Source organism: Passer domesticus, chromosome 4, assembly GCF_036417665.1.
Source record: "Passer domesticus isolate bPasDom1 chromosome 4, bPasDom1.hap1, whole genome shotgun sequence".
NCBI lineage: Eukaryota > Metazoa > Chordata > Aves > Passeriformes > Passeridae > Passer > Passer domesticus.
This window is the reverse complement of record NC_087477.1, coordinates 43,775,840-43,801,567: the sequence shown is the minus strand read 5'-3', so window position 1 is coordinate 43,801,567 and position 25,728 is coordinate 43,775,840. Positions and strand designations below refer to the sequence as shown.

Genomic DNA, 25,728 nt, shown 5'->3' with positions numbered 1-25,728 from the left:
TCACTAAAATGCAGTTCATACATTTTAAAATTCATTTGAGCTTGACTCTCTTTGCCTTGATAAAAATAATAAAGCCAGACATAAGCATTACATTACACTTGGAAAAGCAACATTTTACTGTAATTATTGTAAATTTTACAGTTTATTTGGCAATCTCTTCCATCTTAATGTGAAATCTCACTTGCAATGGATTTCCCAGCACATACACAAAACCATTATGAACTTGTACAACAGAATAGCACAGGATGGACTTTTGCTTTTAGTACCAGTTAAGCTTACAAAAACTCATCAGGCACAACTGAAGTGAAATTTATACAACAGGCAAGGATCTATGAATGCAAACGGCACTGTGTAATCTAAATATTGCCCTTACAGTGTTAGGCACAAATCACACTACCACTGTTTGCTAAGCACAACACACTCATCTAAATAATAAGAACAAAAGTAATTCTTTCTGTAATTCCTACAAAGTATGATACCTCTTTTTATTTTTTTTCCCCAAATACAGGCCAGTAAAATGTTTTATTTTCAAACTAAGTCAACTGGTTCAATTCACCTTAAAATCTAGAGGCAATTAAAACTGCACTGAAAATTAAACCATTAAAAGCTGTTGTATAAACAAAACCAAATTGTTGGCATAAAATGTAATTATTCGAGTCATGAGGAAAAGCCTGTATAATTAACAGATGCAATCAAACATCTACACACTTATAGACACACATCGAATATACAGTGAACTGGCAAACAAGTCAAGGAATAAAGGGTAAGGAAAGAAAAATTGAAAGAGCTAATAACTGCATTGTACCAATTACGGCATTTTAAAATCACCAGAACTCTCATCCTGCAAATTTATATGTATATGGCTTACATTGTAGAAAATTCAGCCCATGGAACTCAATAAGATTAAATATGCACAAAGTCATTTATGCCCATGCCTTTATGGTTGTACCAGATTTAGGGCTTAAACAAATCAATGAGAGGCAAAGATAAACAGCTTTTCCCATATTTTGCTCACACAAAACCAACATCTTAATCTAATAGAGCTTTTCTCACTTTAAAAGCCATATAAAATATTTCATAGAAAAAATTTTAACTATTAGTTTATTTTCATCTCAAGAGAATGTCTAGAAACATATGTAGATTCCCTCCCTCATCCCCTAAAGCAATTAAGTAAAATGACTAAATTATTTCCTCCTTGATGGGCCAACAATATAGCTCACTAAAATCCAGGTATAAAGGGCAAATATCATCAGAAGTTAATTTCAATTTTACATTTCAGGTCTCGATTCCAAAAAGAAACGACAGATTTAACCCAATTTGGTGTACTGCAACGCAGCACAGTTCTTTTCAGGCAACACCTGTTACCACATATGTGAATGAGTGCTTCACTAACTGACCTTTTAACACAGTACACTGAACTAATTCTATTGTAACTTAATAGAAAAGGAAATGAGAACAGAATTTCCTTAACAATTTCCCATAATGATTGGAACATTAAAAAATAATACACGACATTCACAGTCATAAGAAACGTACTTTCAACTCTGAACTAAGATGCAAGCTGCACACATGTTCACGTACTGATGGAGCCACATTCACAGTGATTTTGAAGGGAAACCTCCCCACAGAAGCACACTTGAAAGATACCAGCAAGTTTAGCCATTCTCCCCGTGTTATTTTTAGTAGTTTTCCTGTTTATGTCTTTTTGTGAACCATAAATACAGACAGCTTACCGTATGGTAGCCTCTAGGTAGAGGCGGCTTCCCCACAGGATAAGGGTCAACGGTATCAATAATTGTTTGTCGCTCCCCTTTCTGGTTGATTTTCCTAAACCTTCTTCGAGATTGCCTGTGAGATGCTTGACGCTGGAAATATTCCTCATTTTCTTCCATGTAATCAACCTACAACAGATGCAAGTGAGTGTGTCTTTCCCCACAAGACAGAAAAATGTTTCCTCTTGGTTGAAACAGAAGAAATCCTATTTTCAAAAAGCAGCAGCCAGATTTGAGTTTGCTGCGTTTCCAGCACTAAGTGTGAAATCACTACTAAAAAAGAAATAGAACAACTTCAGTATGAAAAGGATCACAGAATACGATCACTTTTCAAAAATGACAGAAGAAAAATTCTCATTTCCTCACCCCTTTCTTACACGTGCACAAATACAAATATTTCACCAATCAATACATTCCAGAAAGAAAACCGGTACAAAAGAACACTTGCCTGTTTCCCTATTGACATCTATTCAGCATCATGGTAAAAGCTTCATTTTTCAGGCAGGATTGGTTTTATTTTATTTATTTATTTTTTTTATTATTTCAAATATTTTGAAGGCATAAGAGGATTTCTAACAGACTGGATTTGTGCATTTAAAAAAAAAAAAAACTTCAAAACAACAACAGGGAAAATAAAAAATACCTATTAGGTATACCCCAGTATAAAATTAGTCTTCTCAGTTTCCCCATCTACAGAGTTTGAAGACTACTTTACTACACAACAGTCTGCTGCCATGAAAATATTTGAACTAATAATTCTGGTTTTCCCAGAAGAGAATGATCTTTTTGCAGTAATTTGGCTGAAAATCAACATCTCTTCTGTGTTTACCCTAACTAATAGAAACCTTACTCGAGTTATTTGAGACTAACAAGGAAATGAATAAAAGAATCACAGCTTCCAGCATTGTCTATATAGGGGGATTCAGTTAATTCCTGTTATTCAATTCCATCCCTCAGAATGAGAGATGAGGCACCTCACAAGGTTCCTGCACATTTTTCAACAAGGAAATGTTAGACAAAATACTTCTATGAATTTGCAGCTTATCCATGTCAGAAGTGTCACACATCAGTCAGCCCAAGTGACAAAGTACAGCTTTCAGTGCACTAACTCAAATGGATGAGCACAGCCCCTAGCTCACCAGAACAGCAAGAAGTGTTTACCCCCTCTGCAGGGAGGATCTGTTTCACGTCTGACACCTTCACACTCACACCCTGCTACACCTCTTGTGTGCCCAAACTCTGGGGACAGGATTCTTTCTATTCAAAGTCCAATTATTCCTTTGAGAGTCTGAGTGAAATGTTCAATTTCATCTCTCCAGAACTGTAGAGGTTACATTTTCTGGCAAGCACTTGCCTCTGACCTAACATTATCCATCAGCCAAAAAATTTCTCGTTGTGTAGTCATCTCCTTTCCCAATACCTATCTTTATAACACTCTTCCTCATAACTTAAAAAGAAATGCATGTGAAACATGCAGACATTCACACAGCTACAACTAGAAAACAAATCTGGGACAACAAACTGCTTCCCAAATGGTCAGATGTGAGTTACACAAACTGGTAATAAACAAGCACAATCCTAAAGTAATACCACATTTTCCCAAGCTCCCACAAGTTTTACAGAAATTGTTACTTTTAAAGGAAAAAAATGGTCAGTATCACAGTCTACATTTAAGCTATCTATATGGCTTAGATAATTGTCATGTCTGTATTATAAACTGATCTGTACCTCTGTGACAGAGGGAAAAAAACTAGCCCACCAATTCTGCATTTGTTCAGATGATGTGCCCTGAGGTGTCAACTAAAACTTTTAAGCCTGTGAAACCTCAGAGACAATGTTCTGCCACTGGACTACAGTAGATGCTGTTAACAAAATACCCTCACCTTCACCCAGGAAGGTTGACAGAATTTTAAAACATTCAAATTTATTCTTAAAAACCTGAGACGGTTGAGATTAAATTTAACTCAAACATTAATTACTTAAACTAACCTGAGCTTAATACTTTAAAGCATCTATGTTTACCAATAATAATAATAAAGCTGTTTAAAAAAAAACAACATCCACAAACTATTCTGCCAGCACAAGAAAACTTTAGTTTTACACGAAATCTAAAGAAGTAAATGTAAGAACAATAAAAATTATAGGTATGACATCTTATATTTATTAAAAGATTATGTGGAAACCAGAAAATCTTAAGTCTTATTGGAGGCTGAAGTGTTATCAAAGCTGGTCTGTAAAATTTTAAAGCAACTGACTGAAAATATTCTTACCACAATCATTTCAGATGGCTCTAAAACAATGCATTCACATCCACGTCGGAAGCTGCCGGCAGAACGCTTGCCAAAACTGAAAACCAAAAATACTTCAGTTAGAAATAAGAGCTATAACAGAATTCATAAGCATATTTACATCTTAGCCAGCTATTGTAAAGCAGAGAGAAATCATACATACCTGTGCATGATACAAGTTTCATGAATGTATCCTTCGACAATTGACTGTGACCCAAGGACACTGAGCTATTGTGTATTCACATCGTTCCCTAAGAGTATTTTGCTAAATAAGTCTATTAACACCAAAACAAGTGTCAATCAAGCGCTGTCTACTGAAGAGGCACAGTTGAGGCTGAACTGCATTAGAGAGTTTGATCTAGTATCTTCTGGCATTACAGTATTAAGTTACCTAAGCTATCTGCATTTCTTTAACAAAAGGTAACTGGCATACGAAGGAAAGAATTAAAAGGCTGATCAACTTCAGTTAGAGCTCTTTTCTACTTAAAGTGAATTAATAAGGAAGATAAGTGTATTCCCAAATTAAATAGATGAGGACAAAAGGTTGTTCTGCCCTTTCACGAGGCATTCTCATCATAGTAGAATAATTAAACATTATACTATTATGATCCTTGTAAGAAAAAACTGAAAGGTTTTTTGTTTTGGTTTTTGGAGTGCCCATATTAGATGCATTTGTGCACCTGCAGGCTTAGAATCATCAAAGTGCAGATGTAAAGGTGGAGAGCAGAGAACTGGTACATGATTCAGAGAAATCCAGGACCTCTACAGTTAGATCCTTGATCATACACCATCAGAGCAGAAGGAAGGCAGCCAGCTAAAGTTTGTGTCACAGGTGTGTGATTCTTCCTCTGGGTATGAATGCCAGGTCAATGCCAGATCTTTCCCATCGTAGACTGGAGGGCAGAACAGACACCAAAATGCCTGCAACTTCAGGACTCCTCTAAGTTTGCTGTAACCAATCCACCCTAAAATAGCTGAGAGCCAATATAACTATTTGGCCTTTCCCTTTCTTCCACTCGGCATTGTGCAATACACTTGGGAAACGAAATCTTCCCATCTGAAGCTCCCAGGGCAACACCTTGAAAAAGAAACCAAACTCAACAAAACTGCAACATCTGAATTTAACCAGTGCTGGCACGTGGCAACACACTAAAGCTACAGTGTTTGTGAAAGATAATTGTTTTAAGCTTTATTTCCTAACTCACCAACTGCAGTTCACACATCATTTGGAACAGTCTTACCTAGCCAGTTCATATCTATGCTCCTGTCCTGCCTGGCCATCAGTAGAAATGAACAATTTAACTGCTACCCCAAAGGCTAATCTCTTGACAACAGCACATTTATAGGCTCAAAAAGAAGGCAGTCAGATATTGAAAAGAAATGCCAGCTGTGCTTATTCATCAAAATAATAATCGCATTTAATGGTACATGGGACTTTTACAATAGAAAAAATTTTCCAGAATACTAGGCCTCTTGAAAAGAAATATTCAATAAAGAAGTCTCTGAAAAAAATGCTTATTTTCCTGGAGGCAAACACATGCTTCATCCTACAGTCCAGCAACAAAACACAGGGTTCTTTACTCTACAATACCATCTTGAATTTTATAAAATTTCAACTACTCTTAAAGACACCAGAAAATGAAGCCAATATATTGATTCATTAAACTGTTTTACAAGTGTCAAAACTTATTTTCTTGGTCAATAGTCTGATTCATACCAGTTTTTCCTTAGGAACAGAAAGGAGGAGTAAAGAAAGGAGAAAGTAAATCAACTCATTGGTTGAAAAATGAAAATGCAAAAGATGGTGATTAATAAGTCAACTTATTTGATATTCTAGTTGGAAGTACAGAGAAATATTCTCTTCCCACTTCTCATATTCCCATGTATATGAGAAAACACATATTGCTGTATTTTTGCCAACCCATTTTTGTAGCCTTGGAGCAAGCACTCATTTCAACAAAAAAAATGTATATACACTTTTCAACTCCACCTTTTTTCCTCCTCTATTGCTGTCTGTAAGTATCAACTTTAAACTTCTGTCTGTTGCTAATCACTGCTGACATGCCAAAGTTTCAAGCATTAGCAAACAGAATACAAACAAAAAGCTGTGGTTTGGATGTGCTTTTCTGGTTTTGAAAACTTATTTTGATTTCACCTTTTAGCACCAGAGAAAAAGTAGTCAACATACTAAGATAGAAGGCGTGAATTCAGTTACTATAAAGAAAATCCTAGATTTCTGCCCCCAATAACACACTGGTTTTCACAGCAAATAACTACACCATTCCTGGACTATTCAGACTCCTATGATAGCACGAAATTTATCAGAGCAGACAGTGCATCACATGTATATATTATCTTTGACCAAAGATCACAAGGCACTTCACGCTGTAAACAAACTCTCTAAACTTTGTGAAGTGCTGTGAGAAAGAAGACAAGTAAATCAAGGCACAAGGAAGTTAAATGACCTTTCAAGCATTGCAGTTCTCAGATGGCCACTCCAGCTAAACCTCCTGACTTACAAACACTGGTGAAAATTCATCACTAGCGAGGAATTCACATTATCAGTGAAAATTAGGGAACTCTCTTGTTACTGTCCACTACATTTGGGCAGTTCAGAATTGTCTCTCTCTGACTGTGGTAGAACACCCATCACAACAGCGCATACCATCTCTTGCAGAACCACACTTGAACACAGGTTTTTTGTTTGATGTGCAGCTCTGACAAATAACTGGCATCTTAGGGTACTGTTAATCCCACTGTTTCAATTCACAAGACTGACATCAAAGTCAGTAAGTTGTACCCAAATTAATTTACCAGAGTTTCCCACAGGAGCAAAAATAAAAGATGAACAAAAAAGTAGTTCAGTGGCAGTCTTCTCCAAAATGCCTATCTGCAGTAACTTGCCACTCAGTAGAGGAAGCCATCAAACAAACACAATTTAATTGAAAATATGAATATGAATTGAAAATATTTGAAACATTAGCATGCAACAAGAATCAGCAAATACCCAGCACATGATACAGTCTGTTTACTGAGCTGATAAAGTCCAAAATGTAAAACCTTGTGTAAAAATCTTTATTATAAGAATGTGAGGCACTGGAACAGGTTGCCCAGAGAAGATGCAGATGCCCCATCCCTCGAATTGTTCAAGACCAGGCTGGATGGAGCTCTTGAGCGACCTGGTCCAGTGAAAGGTATCTCTGCCCATGGCAGAGGATTGAGAATTATCTGATCTTTTAGGTCCTTTCCCACCCAAGCCACTCTGAAATACCAGCAGACGAACTTCACATAAGGGACCACAAGCAGACATGTAAACTGGCTTGTGGGATGTTAGGTATCACACAGAAACAGCACCAAGCAAATAAAGCTTCAGTGCAAGGGCTGATTGATTATCTTCTTAATATCAGCTCTAGTTCAGGAACATTGACTAAAAAATATTCTTTACGAAATTCTGATGCCAGAATTTCCATAGAAAGTGAGTTTGACTACTTAGATTTCTCACAAAATAGTCAACCTGTCTAGCTAAAGCACAATGTAGAGAGCCTTTATTAGCATGTTTCAATAGATCAGGGATTTGACAAATTTATTTCTTCCCTTACTGTAGGGTGAGATAAGCCTGTGCATATAGAGAGCTTAAGCTTAAACCCCATTTTTGTTTTTAAAATGCAGTATAGAATTTTACATTATATATACTTCACATGTGGTTGTATCATACCATTCCATTTAAATCAAAATTGCCTTATTAAGCCTTATTAATTTCAACTCCTAAATACAGGGTTTTTTGCAACTATTAAGGCAATGGTACATCTGAAAGAATCACAGGTTGGCAACTTTTTTCTCTAAATTGGTGATGTGCATAAGAGAATTTCACCAAAGGAAGATAAGGCAGTTTAAAGGTATCCTTGCAATTGTAGCTGTCAATATGGAATACAGAGGTTACAACAGTAATTTAGAAAGCCAGAAGGGCTGCCTGATCAGGCTATTGCTGCCTCACCTAAATTCCCCAGAGAACCTTGCTTTGCAGCAACTTTTCCAACACTTTTCTTCCCTACTACCACACAATGTCAAGCTCTGACTTGACATTCCCCAAGTATTAAGCCTCACAGATGCTCTCCTCAGTACCTGTCCTAGAGATAATTTCACTTCCGGAGTCCTTTTCTATCACAGTACTTGTACTCACATAGGGATACTGAAGGCATGATGTGAATATAAACCTAATTTAATTTTTTAAAAATAACAACACAACAACACCAACTACCACCTCCCCTAAAAAATAAAAAAAAAAAAGAACAGAAGAAAACAAAACAAACAAAAAGCCCCAACCCAAACAACTACATAAATATAAATAAAATATTATTTACAGGAATCCACTTTATAGTGGACAGCCAGTTATTTTCACCAAGCAATTTCTCCCTAACTATACTATTCCTTTAAACAATTGACAAAAGTCGAATTTCCCACTTGACTATTCAAAAGCATTATTTTTAAAAAAAGTCATTAGTATTAAAAACACCACTTTTTTCTCACTATGTACTACAAGCAGGTATTTTAACCCATGTAAGTAGTTTACAATTTCATTCACATTGTAATGCATTCTTAAATTGAATTTACACTGATCAGAGATGACAGTTCCCCTATCCATAAATGTATCTTACTACACACATTTCTCAGCTTACAACTTGTTATACTGAAAACATACATAGCTGGCTAAAGAACAGAGGTGCCGGTTTTCAGGTTTCATGCTTGTTACCAGAAGACAAGTTTTAAATGAAAATTAAGGATTTTGATGTTTCCCAAGTTTACATTCTCAGTCTTCATTAAAAAAAAATTCTTCACTATTATGAAACTACAGTAGTTTAAATGTGCCTATGGCTAACAAAAAACAACAGAATAATTTAGGACCATTGTCTGCATTTATTTCCCTTCAAATTGATTAGACTTAGTAATAAAACAAAACAACAAAGTACTTCAATTAAATGAAACATCTAAAGCCACAAGCAACACATGCATTTTTATAAGCACTTACACACAGACAGCCAAAAACTTGCAGGTATTGAGGTGACTTGTTCTGTTCTTTCTCTTATCATCATGACATTGGAGGACAAGGCAGTTTTCTCCAGACACAACCCATCCATTTCCCCAGGTCCCCAGACATCCTCACACACGCTCACACAGATGCTCTTTTCAAAGCTCGCAGGAGAGGCAGCAGCTACTGAAGAGGGAATGTTTCTCTATCAGCATTCAGCCCTGTCCCCTCACCCTGGGCCTCCACATTCCTGTTTTCACGTCAACCCAGCTCCCAAATGGAAAGTTATTTCTCAGCAATGGAATGTAAATGCATTCATCAAAAGTGATGCAGAATCTGAAGGAAACCTCACAGCACCAAGAAAAGGGTTTTCAGTGTTAAGCCCTGTTCTTTTCTTCTCTTAAGAATCAGAGATCACTCACACAGAAAATTCAATTTCACTAATGACAATTTTGCAAAAAGGACGGACAAAAATTTAGGGTTTCCGCTACAATGTAATTTTGACTTTTATTTCTTTTGATATTCCCTACATTACATTAGCTTAAGGCTTTAGTAAAACTATTTCTAAGTCTCACAAAGATAGCTCCACAAAGTATGGTCATCTCTGTGGTGCACATTCTTCTGCAAATAATAATAATACTGTTATAGGTTTATGTATATGTAATTGCAATATTTTGAACAACGATGCTGGTTGAGAATAAAAATCTTTGTAATTGACACTTGCTCTGAATCAAAAAGAATTTTCAATTTAGACAAGTTGTAATAAAATGAAAAATACAAGTAATAAATTTTCTTGTTTCTCAAGTTCTTAGAATCTTATAAGGTATATGTAAGCAAGGAAATTAGTTCCATAGAGATTTTGCCTTTTTTTTTTAAATAAAAAATTACAATATAATCAAAGTAGAAAAGCAATGCATGAATATTGAAATATTTTAGAAATCAAGATATTCAAATACTTTCTTTGTTCTGAAGTTTTCAAATGGGAGGTACAATGGGTTTATTAAGAGCACTGATGTGCAGTATTTGCCAATGCAGAACATCTAAATAAACATGGAGATTAAAGTAAACATTATCCTTCTCCCACCTTCACTGCAACCAATCTTTATCTGTGCAAGATTGTATATGAATAAACCCATAAGCACAAGGCTATGCATGGTTCAGTTCAGTTTCTCAAGCTTTTAACATATTCATGATAAAAATGGATTTTAAGTTACATAAACCCAATACTTCAAAGCACTTTTTGTGAAAATTACATTGCTTCAATTGACACCTACATTTAGGAGAATCATAGAAAACTACCAAAATGAAATACAGAGGTATTGCATGAAGCATATTTAGAATTTGAAGTTATGTAAGCCAGAGTGTCTTCATTTGCTCTTAGATAGCTCTCACCCTGAAAATGCTATTATTACCATCACCATTTACATTCGAGTGCTATCCCCTTCATTTCCAATCTTTCCATTCTCCAGTTCTCAAAATCACAGCAGAGAGGAGTCCCCATCCCATTGGACGGATCATGGGCTGCATGTCCCACCTGCACACTCCACTTCCTCACAGCAGTGCCACGACTGAGGAGGTCATGGCAGGATCTGTTTTCAATCGCTGCATCAATTATTATCTGACAATACAGAAACAAACATGAGCAGAATGTCTGGTCTCCAAAAAATCCCAAAACCGAATCTTGATGTAATAATCAACATTCAGCTAGCAACAACATCCAAATGTTAGTAAGTTAGATTTAGTTGTAAAGCCAACCAGTCACGCTGAATTCCTTGATGAAATATAGAGCAGTAGTAAGTAGACTTCTAGAAGGGAAACAAAAGAGGGACTATTTTTTATCTGTCATTTAGAGAGATGATAAGGGATTCAGTCAAGTGTCTCCTCACGCATCTTTTCCATTTTCCATTAAGAACCATCATATTTCATTTTGGTGTGTGCAGATCAGAATGAAAAGCATCAGTCCCTCTACATGGTTTATTCTAGCCAAGCTAGGTTTAGCTGGATTTCACATCCGTGTGCTCTGAAACCCAGACCTGCACCCAACTCATCCTTGCCAAGGAAAAGAAAAGTTACAATTAAGAAGCTCGTGTACATGCACAAGCCATTCCCAGGGGAAGGCATAAGTGCTCTGATGAAAACTAAATTTGGCATGGCCATTTTCTGACCCCTCAGAAAAAAAGCCATAGCCTGTCATGCATGCAGAGCCACTCTAACGTGAACAGCACTCCGCTGGGGATGAGGCAAGCAGGGAGGGAAGGCAGCAGCAGGTTTCCCCACACTCAGAGCTACACGCTGCAAACTATGAAAGAAAGAGTTTGTCAGATGAAAGACAGGACATCATTACACAGAACATCAAACTATCTGATAACACAGGCTGACTTCTTTGATTCTCATTTGAATTAGTGCCTGTCTTTTAGAAAAAGCAAGTAAAGATGCAAGGGAAGCCCAAGCTGCTTTTGACTTGTAATAACTATTCTTTTCAATAAAAATGTAGTGGTCACCTGCATATCAAAATAATAACTAGATTAGGGTTTTTTTTCTTTTAACACATTAACTCCTACAATGTTATTCTATTTATAGCTCTTTTTTTCAGCAAAACAAGTAGCTGCTTTGTAGAAATGCTTTTCAGTTGAAAGGAAAATTGAGATGCTGGCGAGTTGAAGAGGCATTTGCAGAACTGTCACTACTTGCAAATCCTGGAGACATGAGCTCACTGCATACCATGGATAAGGATGATTAGGCTTATCCAATGTCATATGATAGCTTAGATGTTTACAGTCTCAGATACAACAGCTCATGTGTCAGGGAAGGGACTCACTTGAGATATCACAGCTAAGTACACGCCACTTAATAATACCTGGGAGGAGTGTTTCACTGGAGAAAAAAGCCTGAGACATCACTGCAGCTCCTTGCTTGACTAGGGACCCAAACCACCCGCTGCCTGTGAGGGAAGAAGAATCATGGTGCCAAGGATAATAACCCTGCTGCTGCAGCAGGAGGATGCAAAGAACCCAGCAAACAGACAGAGAGAATGCTTGATTAAAGCATTCTCTCACCACACCATAGTAAAACTACAGAATAAGCACATTTATAGTGAAATAACGCTTTAAATAACTCCTGCTAAAAATGTGTAGAAGTTAAACTCCAGCTGGAAACTTTAGTGAACCTCTTCAGTATTTTGAACACTTTTAGTTAGCATCCTTACAGATGACAGACTATAGTGCTTTATCTATGTAATGCTCATAGGGATTTAATTCTTATGCAAATGCAACCCAGATCAGAGGTTGCATTAATCTGCTAATTTACAGCTGACTACTGAAAACACTTCAAAAGAAGTTCCTGAAAACACACAGTGAATAATTTGAAATTAGCTAGATTCTAGAGGTTTGTTTCCATAGAAAGTCCTCTCAGTCAACCCTGAAACATGTGATTTATGATCTTCACACAGTTTTCCTTTTATAGCAGATTACTGTTTTGAACAGTGAGGTTAATTTTAAAATTTTACGTGGTTACAAGAGTGAATATGGTAGCAAGTTTTACTAGTTTAGGCAGAAATATTAAGTAACTGTATAAAGTTTCACATTTGTTGCTTTTCACTTTTCATAATGTAACATCAAAACTAAAACATTAAGCTGAAAAATGGTTTAAAATCCCATCTGAAAAAGTGCTTTTAAGAATAACAAACTAACTGTTTTGCAAATTTACTGTAGAAAGGGTTGATGCTCAGGGTCTCTATAGCAGCAGGTGATCCTGAATACTTTTCAGATGAGAATGCCACTTAGTGTTCCTTTACAACCCTTTTATATATACAGCACACTAAAGAAACATTTTGATGGCATTTTTCTGTTGAATTCAAGATCTATGTTCACAGACTAAACATGCAATTATATAAACCAACAAAACTGGAACCTACTAGTAGAGGCAACAACAAATTTAGCTTGTTGCAGCAGTTCAGCTTTGCAACCTATCATATAGAACAGAAAGCTCAGAGGCAGGTACCGCATCAGCACACCTGGGAATAGATCCCTCTTTGGGAAAAATTACCCTTATTTTAGTTTTAAATTAGAAGTTCTCGTATTACTTTATGTCAGAAAACATTCAGAGATGAAAGGTTTTTTCCCTAACCTACTTTTTCTCTTATTCTTTCAAATAAATAAATAAATGAATAAGTGGTTTGAATAAAGACAGCTTTGCTTATGCTTCATGTTAATGACGTCTGTGTTGCCATGGAGATTGCTGTGACATCACAAGATCTACATAATGGTCTCAAAGAATGAGAAGTTGTTGGAAAACATTACTTAAGAGGCAAGACCTTGTCTAAACACAGCTTGGCTTATTAACATTCATGAAATTCATTAAAACAGAGGAGTATTTTTCCAATGTCATACAAAGACTTTAGATGCTAGTTTCTAAATGAAGACTTTTTATATTGAAAAATACATAATACACATTTTTAAGTCCCCCTAGAGACTTTCATAATTAAGGTACTACAAATTTTCAGGTTTTTTTTAAATTACTAAAATAACTTGACACATCATCTAGGTTTTTTAGAAGTAAAACAAGACCATATACATTGACAGTTTCCACACACACACTTAACTCACTCGGTACAACTAATTCATTCACATGGAAAGCTGAACACATTCCTTCAATAACAAATTTCCATAAATTAGTGTACAGAGCAACATATTCATTTGTATATCTGTGAATTAATAAACCAAGTAAACCAGTGGAGTAGTAGTGACAATTTTGTTTTAGCTATTTATATTATAATTTGAAAAAGAAATTATTCCTCACTTAAAATGCTATACCACATCTTGTATCCCTAGATTTGTTTTTCAAAAACATTTGGAAAATTTTGTATCAACTGAAAGAAAACTCTCAGACATTTTCAAATCTTCTGCAATATAGAGCAACATTTTGTTTAAAAGACCATTTGTGAAAGAATTACAGTAGTAGAATCAGGCTAAGAATCAAGACAATCATTCTAATTCCTTTCAGTGATTTTACAGTCTTCTAAATACATAAGTAAACATCATTACTTCAGCTTATCAAGATTATTGTTCAGCAAAATTAAGTTTATGAAAGCTTAGATCCTGAGAGGTTCACATGAGGCAAAGAAAAGGCAGTGTCCTCTGTCCCCTCTCTCCACTTGGCTATAACTTCTCCTTTTGGTATTCTTTATGCTATTTTTGCACACAGTTCCTTTTGTTGTTATTTTGAGGTAAGCAATGACCAGATTACTTCAGTTCATTACGCTTATAAAACTTGTCCAGAGATCCTGAGTGCGCATAAAGCAAATAGTGTCCTCCTTTTGACCTCAGCAAGAATCCTATAATGCAATTTTCCCAAGTAACTGAAGGGGGCTTTGATATTTTGCAGGTTTGTACTACAACTCAAAACCTTAAGTACTATTAAATTGAATCAGAGGAAATCTTAAATCAGAAGGAAGAGATTACATAATAGGACATCTCACCAGCTGGAATATCCATTGTGAAAAGGCAACCCCTTTCTTCAGAGGGATACCTATAATTAACAATGCAAGCAGGATACCTGTAATGGGTCTCACATTTAACTTTTAAATAACCGTTCACTTTATTACACAGAGAATTTTATCCTACAAAATTTCTCAAAAAGAGTTCTCAATTTTTTCCCACATCCCCATTTGTAAGCAAGCGATCTATTACAATTTCAGAAATCAGCTTTTTAATATTAAAATCAAAACTGAAATTTTAGAAAGAAAATTTTTAAGTGTGAGTACTGTTGAAATAAAATATATGACATAATTATAATGTACAAAAGAGCAGTAAAAGCAAAGATGAACAATGTTTACAAGATTGCTTAGATATTGCTCTCAATTACTTCAAATTGTGCCATGCTCCATTAGAGACCCTAATGCTGGGATTAGAAAGGTGCCTCTAGCCAATGAGACACAAAATAAGCTAAAAAGTAGAGTCAGCAATGAAACCATACTGTTTCACAGCCAGCTTTTGCAGCAGCAGATTTTAGAAACCAGGCAATGAACTAAACAGCACCAAAATTTTTGAACAAAACTACAATGTCATTAGGAAAAAAGTGAGTGTTTTCAGTAGAATTAATCTTTTTTGCGCCCAGATGGGCAGGTGGGGGAAGATAAGAAAAAAATCCAAAAAAAAACCCCACCACTATTCCAGCATATTTTTTTCAAAAATGAGTCAAAATTTTAACCCAAACTTTTCAAGATTTAAAGAAATGGGATCTGAGAGTTGGTATCAGTCAGAGTCATCAAATATTACACTGCCTCTATGAGCTGCCTTAAAGGATTCTCTCTTTTCCTCTCCTGTCTTTCTGCTCAAAATTATGCCTTATGAATCTAGGTTGTTAAACTCTTCTGCTTATTTTTATTTTTCCTTATGGTCCTTTTCAGTTACTTTGAGCTATTAAGATACATTCATGCTTACACAGATAAAATCTACTGCCTGTGTTACCTCATATTTTGGTTTTCATTGGCATTGGCAATATGCCACTGAAAAATTTTCATTATATTTAATCTGTAAAGCACATGCAAAAAATAACCTAAATTGGTTCCCAGGCAAAACTCTCCATAAAAGCAGTGGTCTGGATTTATAATGTTGAGTACTTTGTTTCTATGCTCTGTATCAAAAGTTTTTTCATTACAATAGATACCTTTACTTTTAAAGTATTTTCACAGAGCTGCAGTTTCAATGGGGAAGATAAACACCACTGAAATAAATAAAGCACAATGTAAGAAAAGCCTAACTTCTTTACTTATTTTAAATGCACTGACAGTGGCATTTAAAAGTGGCAGGAATTGTCATCTCAGCTCAGCTTACAAATACCAAGTATGAAACAATGAAACATCAAACCCAAGGATCTCTTGAATCTGCAAGCTCTGCATTCCCCCATGGAAACCATATGAAATTGTTGTGAACATTCCATGCCCCTGAGCACCAACAGGTGATCCAGACCTTCTCAAGCCCATCATCAGGTTTTCCACACTGAAAGAAGCAGAAGTCTGCAGCTCTAAGTTTATACATCTAGAAACTGGTACAAGGTTTGCATTTGGAAGCGATCTTGAAGTTTACTTTTCTCTTACCATGAGCACTTCCATCACTGAAAGCCTCCCTCTCCTTAACAGGAATCAAAACAACTCAGGCTCAGTGAAAACATATTCAGGTCATTTGACACTTTCAGCTTCATTGTTATCTTGTCATTACAAACTTGGAAGAAAGCCTGGTAGCATCAGACACACAAGGCTGAATTTCTATTTTTGTTTTCAAAAGATGCCAGTGTAATAGATTAAGTCCCTTAACATTTTATCAGCGCTGCAAAAACAAAATTCCAGTAGCACTGAAATATGACAGGAACAACACCAGACACCAGCCAATCTCATCATTTAGGAACTGTCTCCTCTTCTATTTCCCAACACCTCAGATACTGTCACATCATTTTCAGACCTCAATAAATTCTTCAATTACTCAGCAGAAGAGAAGATGGATGGGATAAAGGATAAATTAGCTGTAAAAATAGTTTTAAGTATTCACATTCAAAGTAACATGTACACCATTTTTTTCAAACTCTAAAGACACTTCTGGGTGACATGTATCCTGTGCTCTGAATCACAAATTTTGCTGAAATAGTCTGTGACATCACAAGGCCCATCAATTTATGGCTCAGCTAATTGAGCTACATCCCAAGCTGACTGTGTCTGAAGTGATGAAGTCAGACTCACCTGAAACCCTCCCTGCCAGCCAGCCCTCAGGGAGCCAGGCTCAGCCACAGCCCCACGGCACCTCCAGCTCCTCCAGAGCCTCATAAGGAAGCCTGCAATGGCCCACATATGCAAGTTCTGGATTTCACTGGTAACACTGACCACTATACCAACAGGAGATGAGCAAATTCAAGGTAGATGGCCAGATCAGGCACTCCCATTAAAATGCCACCTCTTGTAAGCAAGATTTTATTTTCTCTATGAGTTTGAGTCTCAGTAAGCAATCACAGTCACACATAAGCCTAATTTTCTGCTTACAGGTAACAGTAAACATCTCCATCCAAAAGGACAAACACAGTCTTTTGGGTAAATGCAGACAGTACAAAGCAATTAGTGTTTATTTCTCAATGTCTATTTAAAATTCATTGTGAGTAATTCATGACAGCCACACAGTCATAAATGGGCTGACATCACTACTACTTCCAAATTCCTCCTTCAGCTCATGATCTCAGTCTTTCCTAGATTAAACCCTAAGATCACACTCCTTCATGCCTCAGTTTCAATTGCTGGGACTGAAATGCTGAACCAAGGCATTCAAAGCAGACAGAGAACAAGGCAGCAGGGGGGTCAGCCCACAACACCACCACACTCTGTGCCTTCCCAGCAGCCCATAGAGATAATCACGAGCACTGCTCCAGACACACTAGCAGCTTGATAAAGACACACCAACACAACAACCAGGTCACAGGAAAATCACAGGCTCACAGCAGCAAAAGCAGTGGAGTTTTCTATTCAAGACAGAGTTCCAAGGGCAAACTAAACCCAAAGCTTGCACTTCCAAGCAATTTCTTAAACAGACTTAAACAGATGTTCTCTTAAACTATACCCTGGGAAGTCATTTTTCTCTATGAATGCCCAATGTATGGTCTTGATGTTTCCATCACAATGCTGCTGCAAATCCTTAGCCATAAGCAACTCAGAACCTGGAAAAAGCTAAATAAGCTCCACACAGCTCTTGATCAGCTATCGATGCAGCTTAAACAACTAAACTAGCATTTTTGAAAAATACAACTCTGAGCCTCTTACAAGTCTATTGTTCTAAAATTCTGTTTCCTGTCAGGGGAAAAATATTCATTTTTAGGGGATTTTATAATGGTTTAAATATTTGTGTATACTGATCACTCAGTTAAAATCCCAGTTTCATTCTGTTATCTCATAGGTGTGAGCCACTAATAGCCATTATTAATAAACTCTAAGTTGCAAATATATGAGTCATACTGAGAGAAGGATTTGATCATTGTGATTAAAGCTATCAACATAATTTTACTGACTCAAAAGATCAATCAAAGGCAATTCTGTATTCAGACTATAAATACACCATCAGTTAAATATATGTAAACCACACAAAACAGCATGATGCAGACATCACAAAAATTAGGAAGTATGTTTCAGATACATAAAGCTCAAAAGTGCCTGTAGATAGCCAAGGCCTTTGCTCCAGCACCATTACACTCACATTCATTACCAGTGAAAATTAAAGAAGTCTGCCAAAATCCCTAACAAATTTTATCCTGAAAGACTACTTTCATAAGTTAATGAGGATACACTTGGATGAGGACAAAACATTCTGTATAAACTGAGTTTTACTATTGCTTTACACGCATTCAAAAGAAGTCCATAATGTTGAATGACTCTCCATGATTAAATATTCCACTCCATTTTTTAAGTTGTTTTAGTATGGGAAAGACCAGAGGGCTAAACCATCAATATTTAAACACATACATCCCTTTTAATTTTGAAAATCGTGAAAAATAGATGTTCTTTCACTTTCAAAACTTAAATCTTTTAATTAGAGGAAAAAGCTTAAATAATTGCTCCTGTATGTAAAATCTGTGAACTTGCCAAAGGGAAAGCAGCTCTCCATTGCCATATGGGGCAGTGAGGGGACAACTGGTTGGATGTAGCAGCAGGGAAGGAAAAGAGGCTGCAGGAAGGAAACAGCAGATGAGCAAGCAGTGCAAACTAAAGCCTGGTTTGTGGGTGGCAAATCAGCGCAGCAGGATGCCCGAGCAGCACAGCACACGCTACCCAGACGGGCGGGGAAGCATTCTAGGAGAAAAGCAGAAATCCCCAAGTACCAGAGCCAACAGACTGAGAAAAACTGCCCAGCAATTCTGTATTTTGTTACTGCTGAGAGACAGCTGCATCCTCTGGTCGTGAGACCAAGAGCAGGCACAAGGTGAGCTGTGGGAGATCCAGGAGACTTTTTGGTACTGTAGCTCCCATTTAAGGAACACAAAAGAACCCAGTGGAGTCCTCACTAGAAGCAAAATTCTGGTATAAGAACCACACAGGAACTCCAAGCAAATAACCAAACGTGGTGTGAGCATGCAGCAGGCCAAGCTGGACGCCATTCCAAAAGACATTTTGAGGGACAGTCACATAGTTGCTGTCAGTGGCCATGTGAAAACACAGGAGAGCCAGGACAGCCCTCAGGGAATTGCATTTTCTGCTCATTTATTTTCTGGAGTTCATACATAAACCTCATTCTAGCATGTGAACTGCTTCAGGGTACAGATGCTCCAGGGAAACGATGAGGGGACTGAGTGTTAATTTGTGCTAGTTTGATGGTCAAGGTCAAAGGAAAGAATTAAGGAATGTTTAGTTTAACATAATATATGTCTGATATTTAAAGTAAATGAAGTTTGCAGATATTAATAGGAAAAATGGGGGGAAAGGAGTAGAAGGGAAGAGGGATGACCTTCCTCATATTAAACTGTCAAATTTCACCATTGTAAGTTCACAGAAATGAAACTGGAAAACAAGATAAAACTTTTCCTCATGTCACCAAATAAATGGCAGCTTTAATTGTTCAGAGCACAAAAAATTCTTTAAAATTATGGACTGTGTATTTTCCCAAAATAATAAATTAAAGACAATAAAATCTAGCCTTATCTTATGAACACTATTTGCTAGCTGAAGGCTTAGAATCTGAACAAATACAAGCTAAACTGTACTACAACAGGGAAATAACATTAAACTCATGCTATTTTAAAAAAAAAAATAAAAAACAGACACGGTTTATATGTTAAAATTTCCAAAGCTAAACACTCAATTTAGGACTTCATGTACTCCAGTATTCCATCTTGAACAACTTTAATTTCAAATTAAAAAAAAATAAGACTAGCCCAGTAGCTAGTTGCAAGTAATTTTACAAGTCATCCAGTGCATTATAAAACTTTGTGGCAGCTTTAACACTCATTTCAAACTATTTCAACAGGGAGCTTATTTGCCCATATCTCATACACTACAAAGCTTGTTCATTTTGGACTGCTGTACTATTTTTTATTTACATGAGTTTTAGTAGTATTGCTGCTGTTACTGTCCATTTTTTTATCTCATTGCTGCTTCCAGTAAATTGTTCTTATCCCAGCTCATGATTTCTGCCTTTGTGTCTCCCAACAAAGAGGGGAGGGGATTGAGAGGTGTCTGGTTTGGGAGACTCTTACTGAGCAGGAGCACTAAATTAGGGTGTGCTGCTCCTAAGCCACAACAATGCAAAAGCAGGGGGTGGTCATTTTTTGTCCTTTTAGACATTATCAGTGTCGGAGGGAAGGGGGTATTTTTTAAAACATTCCTCTTCTCCAACTATATTTTAACTATCTGCCAAACCTAGTCTCTCTAATGAAAGAATTTTAAATGGTATCTTAACAACAGAAATGAAAGCCATGGACAGAACAATTTGAAAGAAAGAAATACAGTAAGTTTACCTGACATGACATATACAACAAAAGAGCACTTCCACTGTTACTTGCCAACCAGTCTTACGGTGCTGTATCTGAAACTAATGCAAGCAAATCAGCTAATAGAGGACCCAAATGCAAATAATATGCTGAGCATAGGCAGTCAAATGCACTAAGGTACTTGCAAGTGTCAGCACAAATCTAGTGACAGCCCTCTCTCCTGTTCTTTACAGACTCACATGCCAACTGCCACAAAGTTAAGAGTAACATCGAATTCTGCATAGGACTGAGATTTACAAATCTGCAAAGTTGTAGGCAGATTTGTCCTCTATGTCTGTCTAAATTACTCTGAGATACTACTTTTGCTCTGGCATGCAAAGACATTCATTTTGAAGGAGTGAAATCCAAAAAAAACCCAAATGCTCTTGAAATTCAAGGGTTGGGGTGGAGGTGGAATTGTTGGGATGACAACATGTGTCTTATTTTAAATTTGGTCAGCAACTGCCCAGCCATTATTCAGTGAAGGTGAGCCTGAGGAGGTCAGGAGAACAGGCATGGAGAAGCCCTCAGTCTGAGCAAGGATCAGCAGCCCAGAGAACCTGTCCAAAGGGATTTACTGCAGGTACATGGGGCAGGCTGACAAAAAAAGAGAGAATAGTTTTAAACTAGGGGGGAAAATGAGGAGTTTTGAACTGTAAGATGCTTACGGGTGAATTACATTTGCCTCTGGGAAAAGAAAGTTAGGGAAATGAGAATTTTCTGAGTCAACTGGATTTGGAGAAAGGAACATACTTCTAGCTTTCTACATATTTGATTGCTCCTACACAGACTTCTTGGCTCCATCCTGCTCTCTTAATCACAAGCTACACATGTTGCAAAATAATATCCAAGTGGCTTTTTAGATGGGCAAAGATAAAATGAATTACCCTGAAAAAAGCTCACATTAAAATAGTGTAAATATTAATTTACTATTGCAAATTTAGTTTACTCAAATGACAAACAAAATCAAAATTAGATGATCTTACTTTGCAAAGTTTAGGTTCTCTTCCTATCACTTGATGTCAGTGATGCATGAGGATGTGCTCCTTTTGCTAAACCATAGCCAGTTCATTTCAGCAGTAATAGGACATCAAGATGCAAAAATTACGCAATGCTTAAAAAGGCCCCTGAAGTTTTTACTCCCTATATATGCAAACAGTCATTTTCAGCAAACACCTATCCAGTAACCATCTTCTGTCCACTTTTGACACTACTGTTTAGATTCCAGAACACCACCTTATCAGTTCTTTCTGGACAGCGGCCTTTTTCAGTAGGTCTCACTCCCTTTTTTCTGAGCACCCTAATATCTTACTTTAGCATTTCTGCCAATTACTCTCTTCTGCCTGGCTTGTATAATTGAGCAGTTTGCTATTTCTCTCCCAGCAGTTCACTGGCAGGGTAAGAAAGCTGGAAAACTTAATTTTCTTCTCAAGCCATTTTTTCACTAAATAAATCTATCAATAAATCATTTATTAGCCACCAATATTCCAGATCAGAAATTTTACCTGAATGCCCTCTCACTTTTAACAAGTTTCTTATTCATGGATGAGCCCAAAGACCAATTGCAACTTACTCATTTAGAAAGAAAATTAGCCGATTAACCTTGTCGTAAATTTTAATAAGGCACTCACATACCATTCAATGACTGCAGCTTCTCAGCACAAAGCCCCTCACTAGAAACACTTTGGTTTTACTCTCCCAAAATACTTTCTATCTCATATAATTAAAGTTTCCTAATTTTGCTTTCATGGACTTATCTTTTTCAATTAACAAATTGTCTCTCTTGCCTTTGCTTCCCAACACACTAGCTTTGACAGCTACTTGACTTCATCCACAACTGTAAAACATATTTTTATCACAAATTCCATGCCTGTATTTCACTACGGTATTAGACACTGTCCCAGATGTCATTTTACACATTTCTCCATATGAACAGCACTTAATGCTTACTGCCACAGGATCTGTAATTTTCTGTTCATTCTACCAGGAAGAGTCTCAAGCTCACTGTTTATCTTACTAAATCTCACCTCTCTTCAAGTGCCCAAGTGAGTGAGGCACAAGCATTGTTGTATTTAAGAGGAACAGAAGATTCTTGCCATGGACTATACACAGCCACCCTTCATTAATTCAGATAATATATATCTCTTCTCCTGGTATCTAAAGGTAGCATTTTCTGACAGCTTATGTCCTAGCACTGCCTGCTCATGGATGACATATGGGACAATTTCCACTCTGCCAGAAGGGTTCCTATAATCCCTTGTTGTGCTACTTTTTCCAATAATCAGTTTTGCACCTTCAGCATTAACTACTCGATGGCACACCTAATATACCTTTTTATCAGCAGTGCCTGACAGACACAAGACACTTGGTTTCACCAAGAACATGCCACCATCATCTAATGGAAGTCCCAAGACTTGCACTGCTCTCCCGCTGGAAGGCAGATTTGAAGATCTAATGGCTCATATGCCAACCAACACTAGCCATGAAGTGGTTTCCCACCTTTTAAAATTGTAAAAAAATTTCCAGTTCTTTCCTTATCATGATACTATACAGAGATGGGTCATTCTTTCATTATGCCTTTTACAAATTTTATTACATACAATATGCTTCAAAGCAGCCTTTTATGGTAGTCTGAATGAACATGCATATAACCAGCATTTTAAAATAATTCTGCACTGTTTCCATTAAAATGATCAAGCTTTAGACTTGAGTCTAAAATCCTCGCAATCACTTGCATTTTTTACCACAGCTCAAAATAAGTAATTTTTTTTTTCTGGAGCAATATAAATGTTGAATACCTCACACCCAAACTTTTTTTTTTCCATCTAAGAATCTGCTCTTCACTGAAAATCTATTTGCATGACATTATACAGAAGCAGCAAAACCTGCAGTAACATGATCTAAGAATATACTAAAACATACACCAAAGACTTGTGCACAGTAAGTAAAGGAAAACATCTACATCCAAATTCTATAATTTGAAGTATGATTACTCATTAGAAGAAACTACTCGACACTTCACTCCATTTGTCAGGTTTTTAGTGGTTTTATTTTTTAAATCAACAACATCTGCATGACACTTTGGACAGTTAAACACTGTCCACAAAGATGGACTTTCAGTTCTAGCTATGGGCATGAAACAGTTACCAGAGCTACGAAAGGCAGGAGATGTGTTTAGATTTGTTCTTCTGTGATTCATTAAATATAAACATTGCCTTTTAATTCTAGAAATTTTCTCTACATCTCATGATTTATGTTTAAAAGATAGAATGCAGTACATTCATAGCTGACATACCTGCTCCTTGGAAGAAACATGGATTCTTTAATGAAGACTGAACCAGACAGCAGGATATACCAACAGGTACCAATATCATCAGGGCTGGAATAATAATAATAAAAAAAAGATAACACAGTTTAAAATACTTGATTTAAATTACTCACAGCAGTACCAAATTTGCACTACAAAGAACATCAAAGAGGCAAAAATGCTCCAAACTATGGAAGACACAATTCAATTATTTAAAAAATAATTCCATGAAACTATTTTAATTTACACCTGCAAACATATACATTATTAGAATGCTCAATTTCATTTACTTCACTTTATTAAAAGCATCTGTCTATTCATTTGGCAAAAGCCCAATTAAAATTTAATACACCTAAGTGATTAAAGGAAGCCAAGCTACAGTAAATACATTGTATTGTATTCTATCAAATGCATTGAAGAAGAATGACAGTTCTTCAGTTCTTGCTGAAGAGAGCTGTAGCATCTTTCCCTCTATAAATAAAGGCATTCTTTCCCAATACTAGCCATCTTCTTCTCAAGCCTTTCTTCAAGACAGAAATTTTCCTTTCCGTATTGCCATCCTACAAGGTAAGAGACATTTGCAGATGGTAAACCTACATCAGATTTGCCAGCCATCATCATCTGCTGCTGCTAAGCACTGCCCCTTCCACATCTCTTCCTGGCACCAGAATAAATTCCCAAGAGAAGGGGCAAAAAGTTTCTCTTTCCCTCTCTTCAACCTGTAGAGAAACTGGATGAGGAAGAATTTGTCATCCATGCACAGCTCATTCTACTGTAGATTCAGATGCTGCTCCTTGAATAATACAAAATTCTTTTCATATGCTTAGACTCTTTTTTCGGTGAGTTCAAATAATGTTTTGACAGAAAAATAAAATAGGTTAAGGCTACTAGAAATAGCTGCAGTAGAAGTCTCATTCCATGTTGACAGTCAGTGCTGAGAATCTCTCCACTGTACTTCAGTTTCTACCACTCCTGCTTCTTCCAGAGAAACTGACTAATTGAATTCATGACTAATGGAGTTCATCATTATGAACTGCATGTGCATTCTTATGGAAAACCATATCCCTAATGACACTAAGAGATGCAGATTACTTAATGAATTTGTAGCACCTTCATTTTTTAAATTATATGTCTCAAGTCTTTAGCAACAACTAGGTCTACTTCAAGTAAGAACAGCCCACATCTTTTAATAATGATGACAGCATAGTATTAAAATCTAATCTTAAATCTTAGTAGGCAATGTACATGTTAGCAGTATATTTTCCATTTGAAGAACTTCAATTTAAGAAGTACATACACAGAGGTCCTCAAAACAAATGTGCAAGCCTAAAAGAGCTGAGAGCAAACCGTCCAATCTAAAACCACATTCCATTTTCATTTTCCACTGTATAATATAAGCATGAGAGAAAGGACAAGAACACAGAAAATTATCAGAGGAAACTGAGGGGACACAATCTGTGGCCAAGAACAGAGGAACTGAACAAGAAGATGGAGATTGTATTTCTTTTCTAGCAGCCAATGTCCCGACCAGTGAAGTGATGCTGGTCAGCCACATATACCAAACAAGTGACAACATCTTCAAAATCAAGGTTTCAGGAATACTTCTTTATACTGATAGACCATAGAGAGCAAAGCAATAACAGTCCCACAGCTAAAACAACAGCATTTTGACTGACATAGCTGTAGTGTTCTAAGCTGCCTATTCTGAAATGTGCCTTGCTTGCTTCTCACATGGGCCTGTATCACCTTCAAACTTGTTGGTTTAGAAAAATGAACACTGTGCATAAGTGAACCTGGTTAAAGCAGTTAAACACAAAAAAAAACCCCAGCACTTCCAACAAA

The 25,728-nt window shown here is 36.6% G+C and overlaps 1 protein-coding gene across 4 annotated transcripts in view; it reads right to left on the bottom strand.

The window, feature by feature from the left end:
* RAPGEF2 (Rap guanine nucleotide exchange factor 2) overlaps nt 1-25,728 on the bottom strand; it is a 184,960-nt gene that overhangs the window by 85,520 nt on the left and 73,712 nt on the right. For all 4 annotated transcript variants that reach the window (XM_064417490.1, XM_064417492.1, XM_064417489.1 and 1 more), the window contains exons 4-6: nt 23,875-23,958; nt 4,043-4,118; nt 1,734-1,901 (exon numbers count right to left, since the gene is read on the bottom strand). In XM_064417490.1, the coding sequence (XP_064273560.1) occupies nt 1,734-1,901; nt 4,043-4,118; nt 23,875-23,958 (328 nt within the window). The remainder of the gene's footprint in view (nt 1-1,733; nt 1,902-4,042; nt 4,119-23,874; nt 23,959-25,728) is intronic.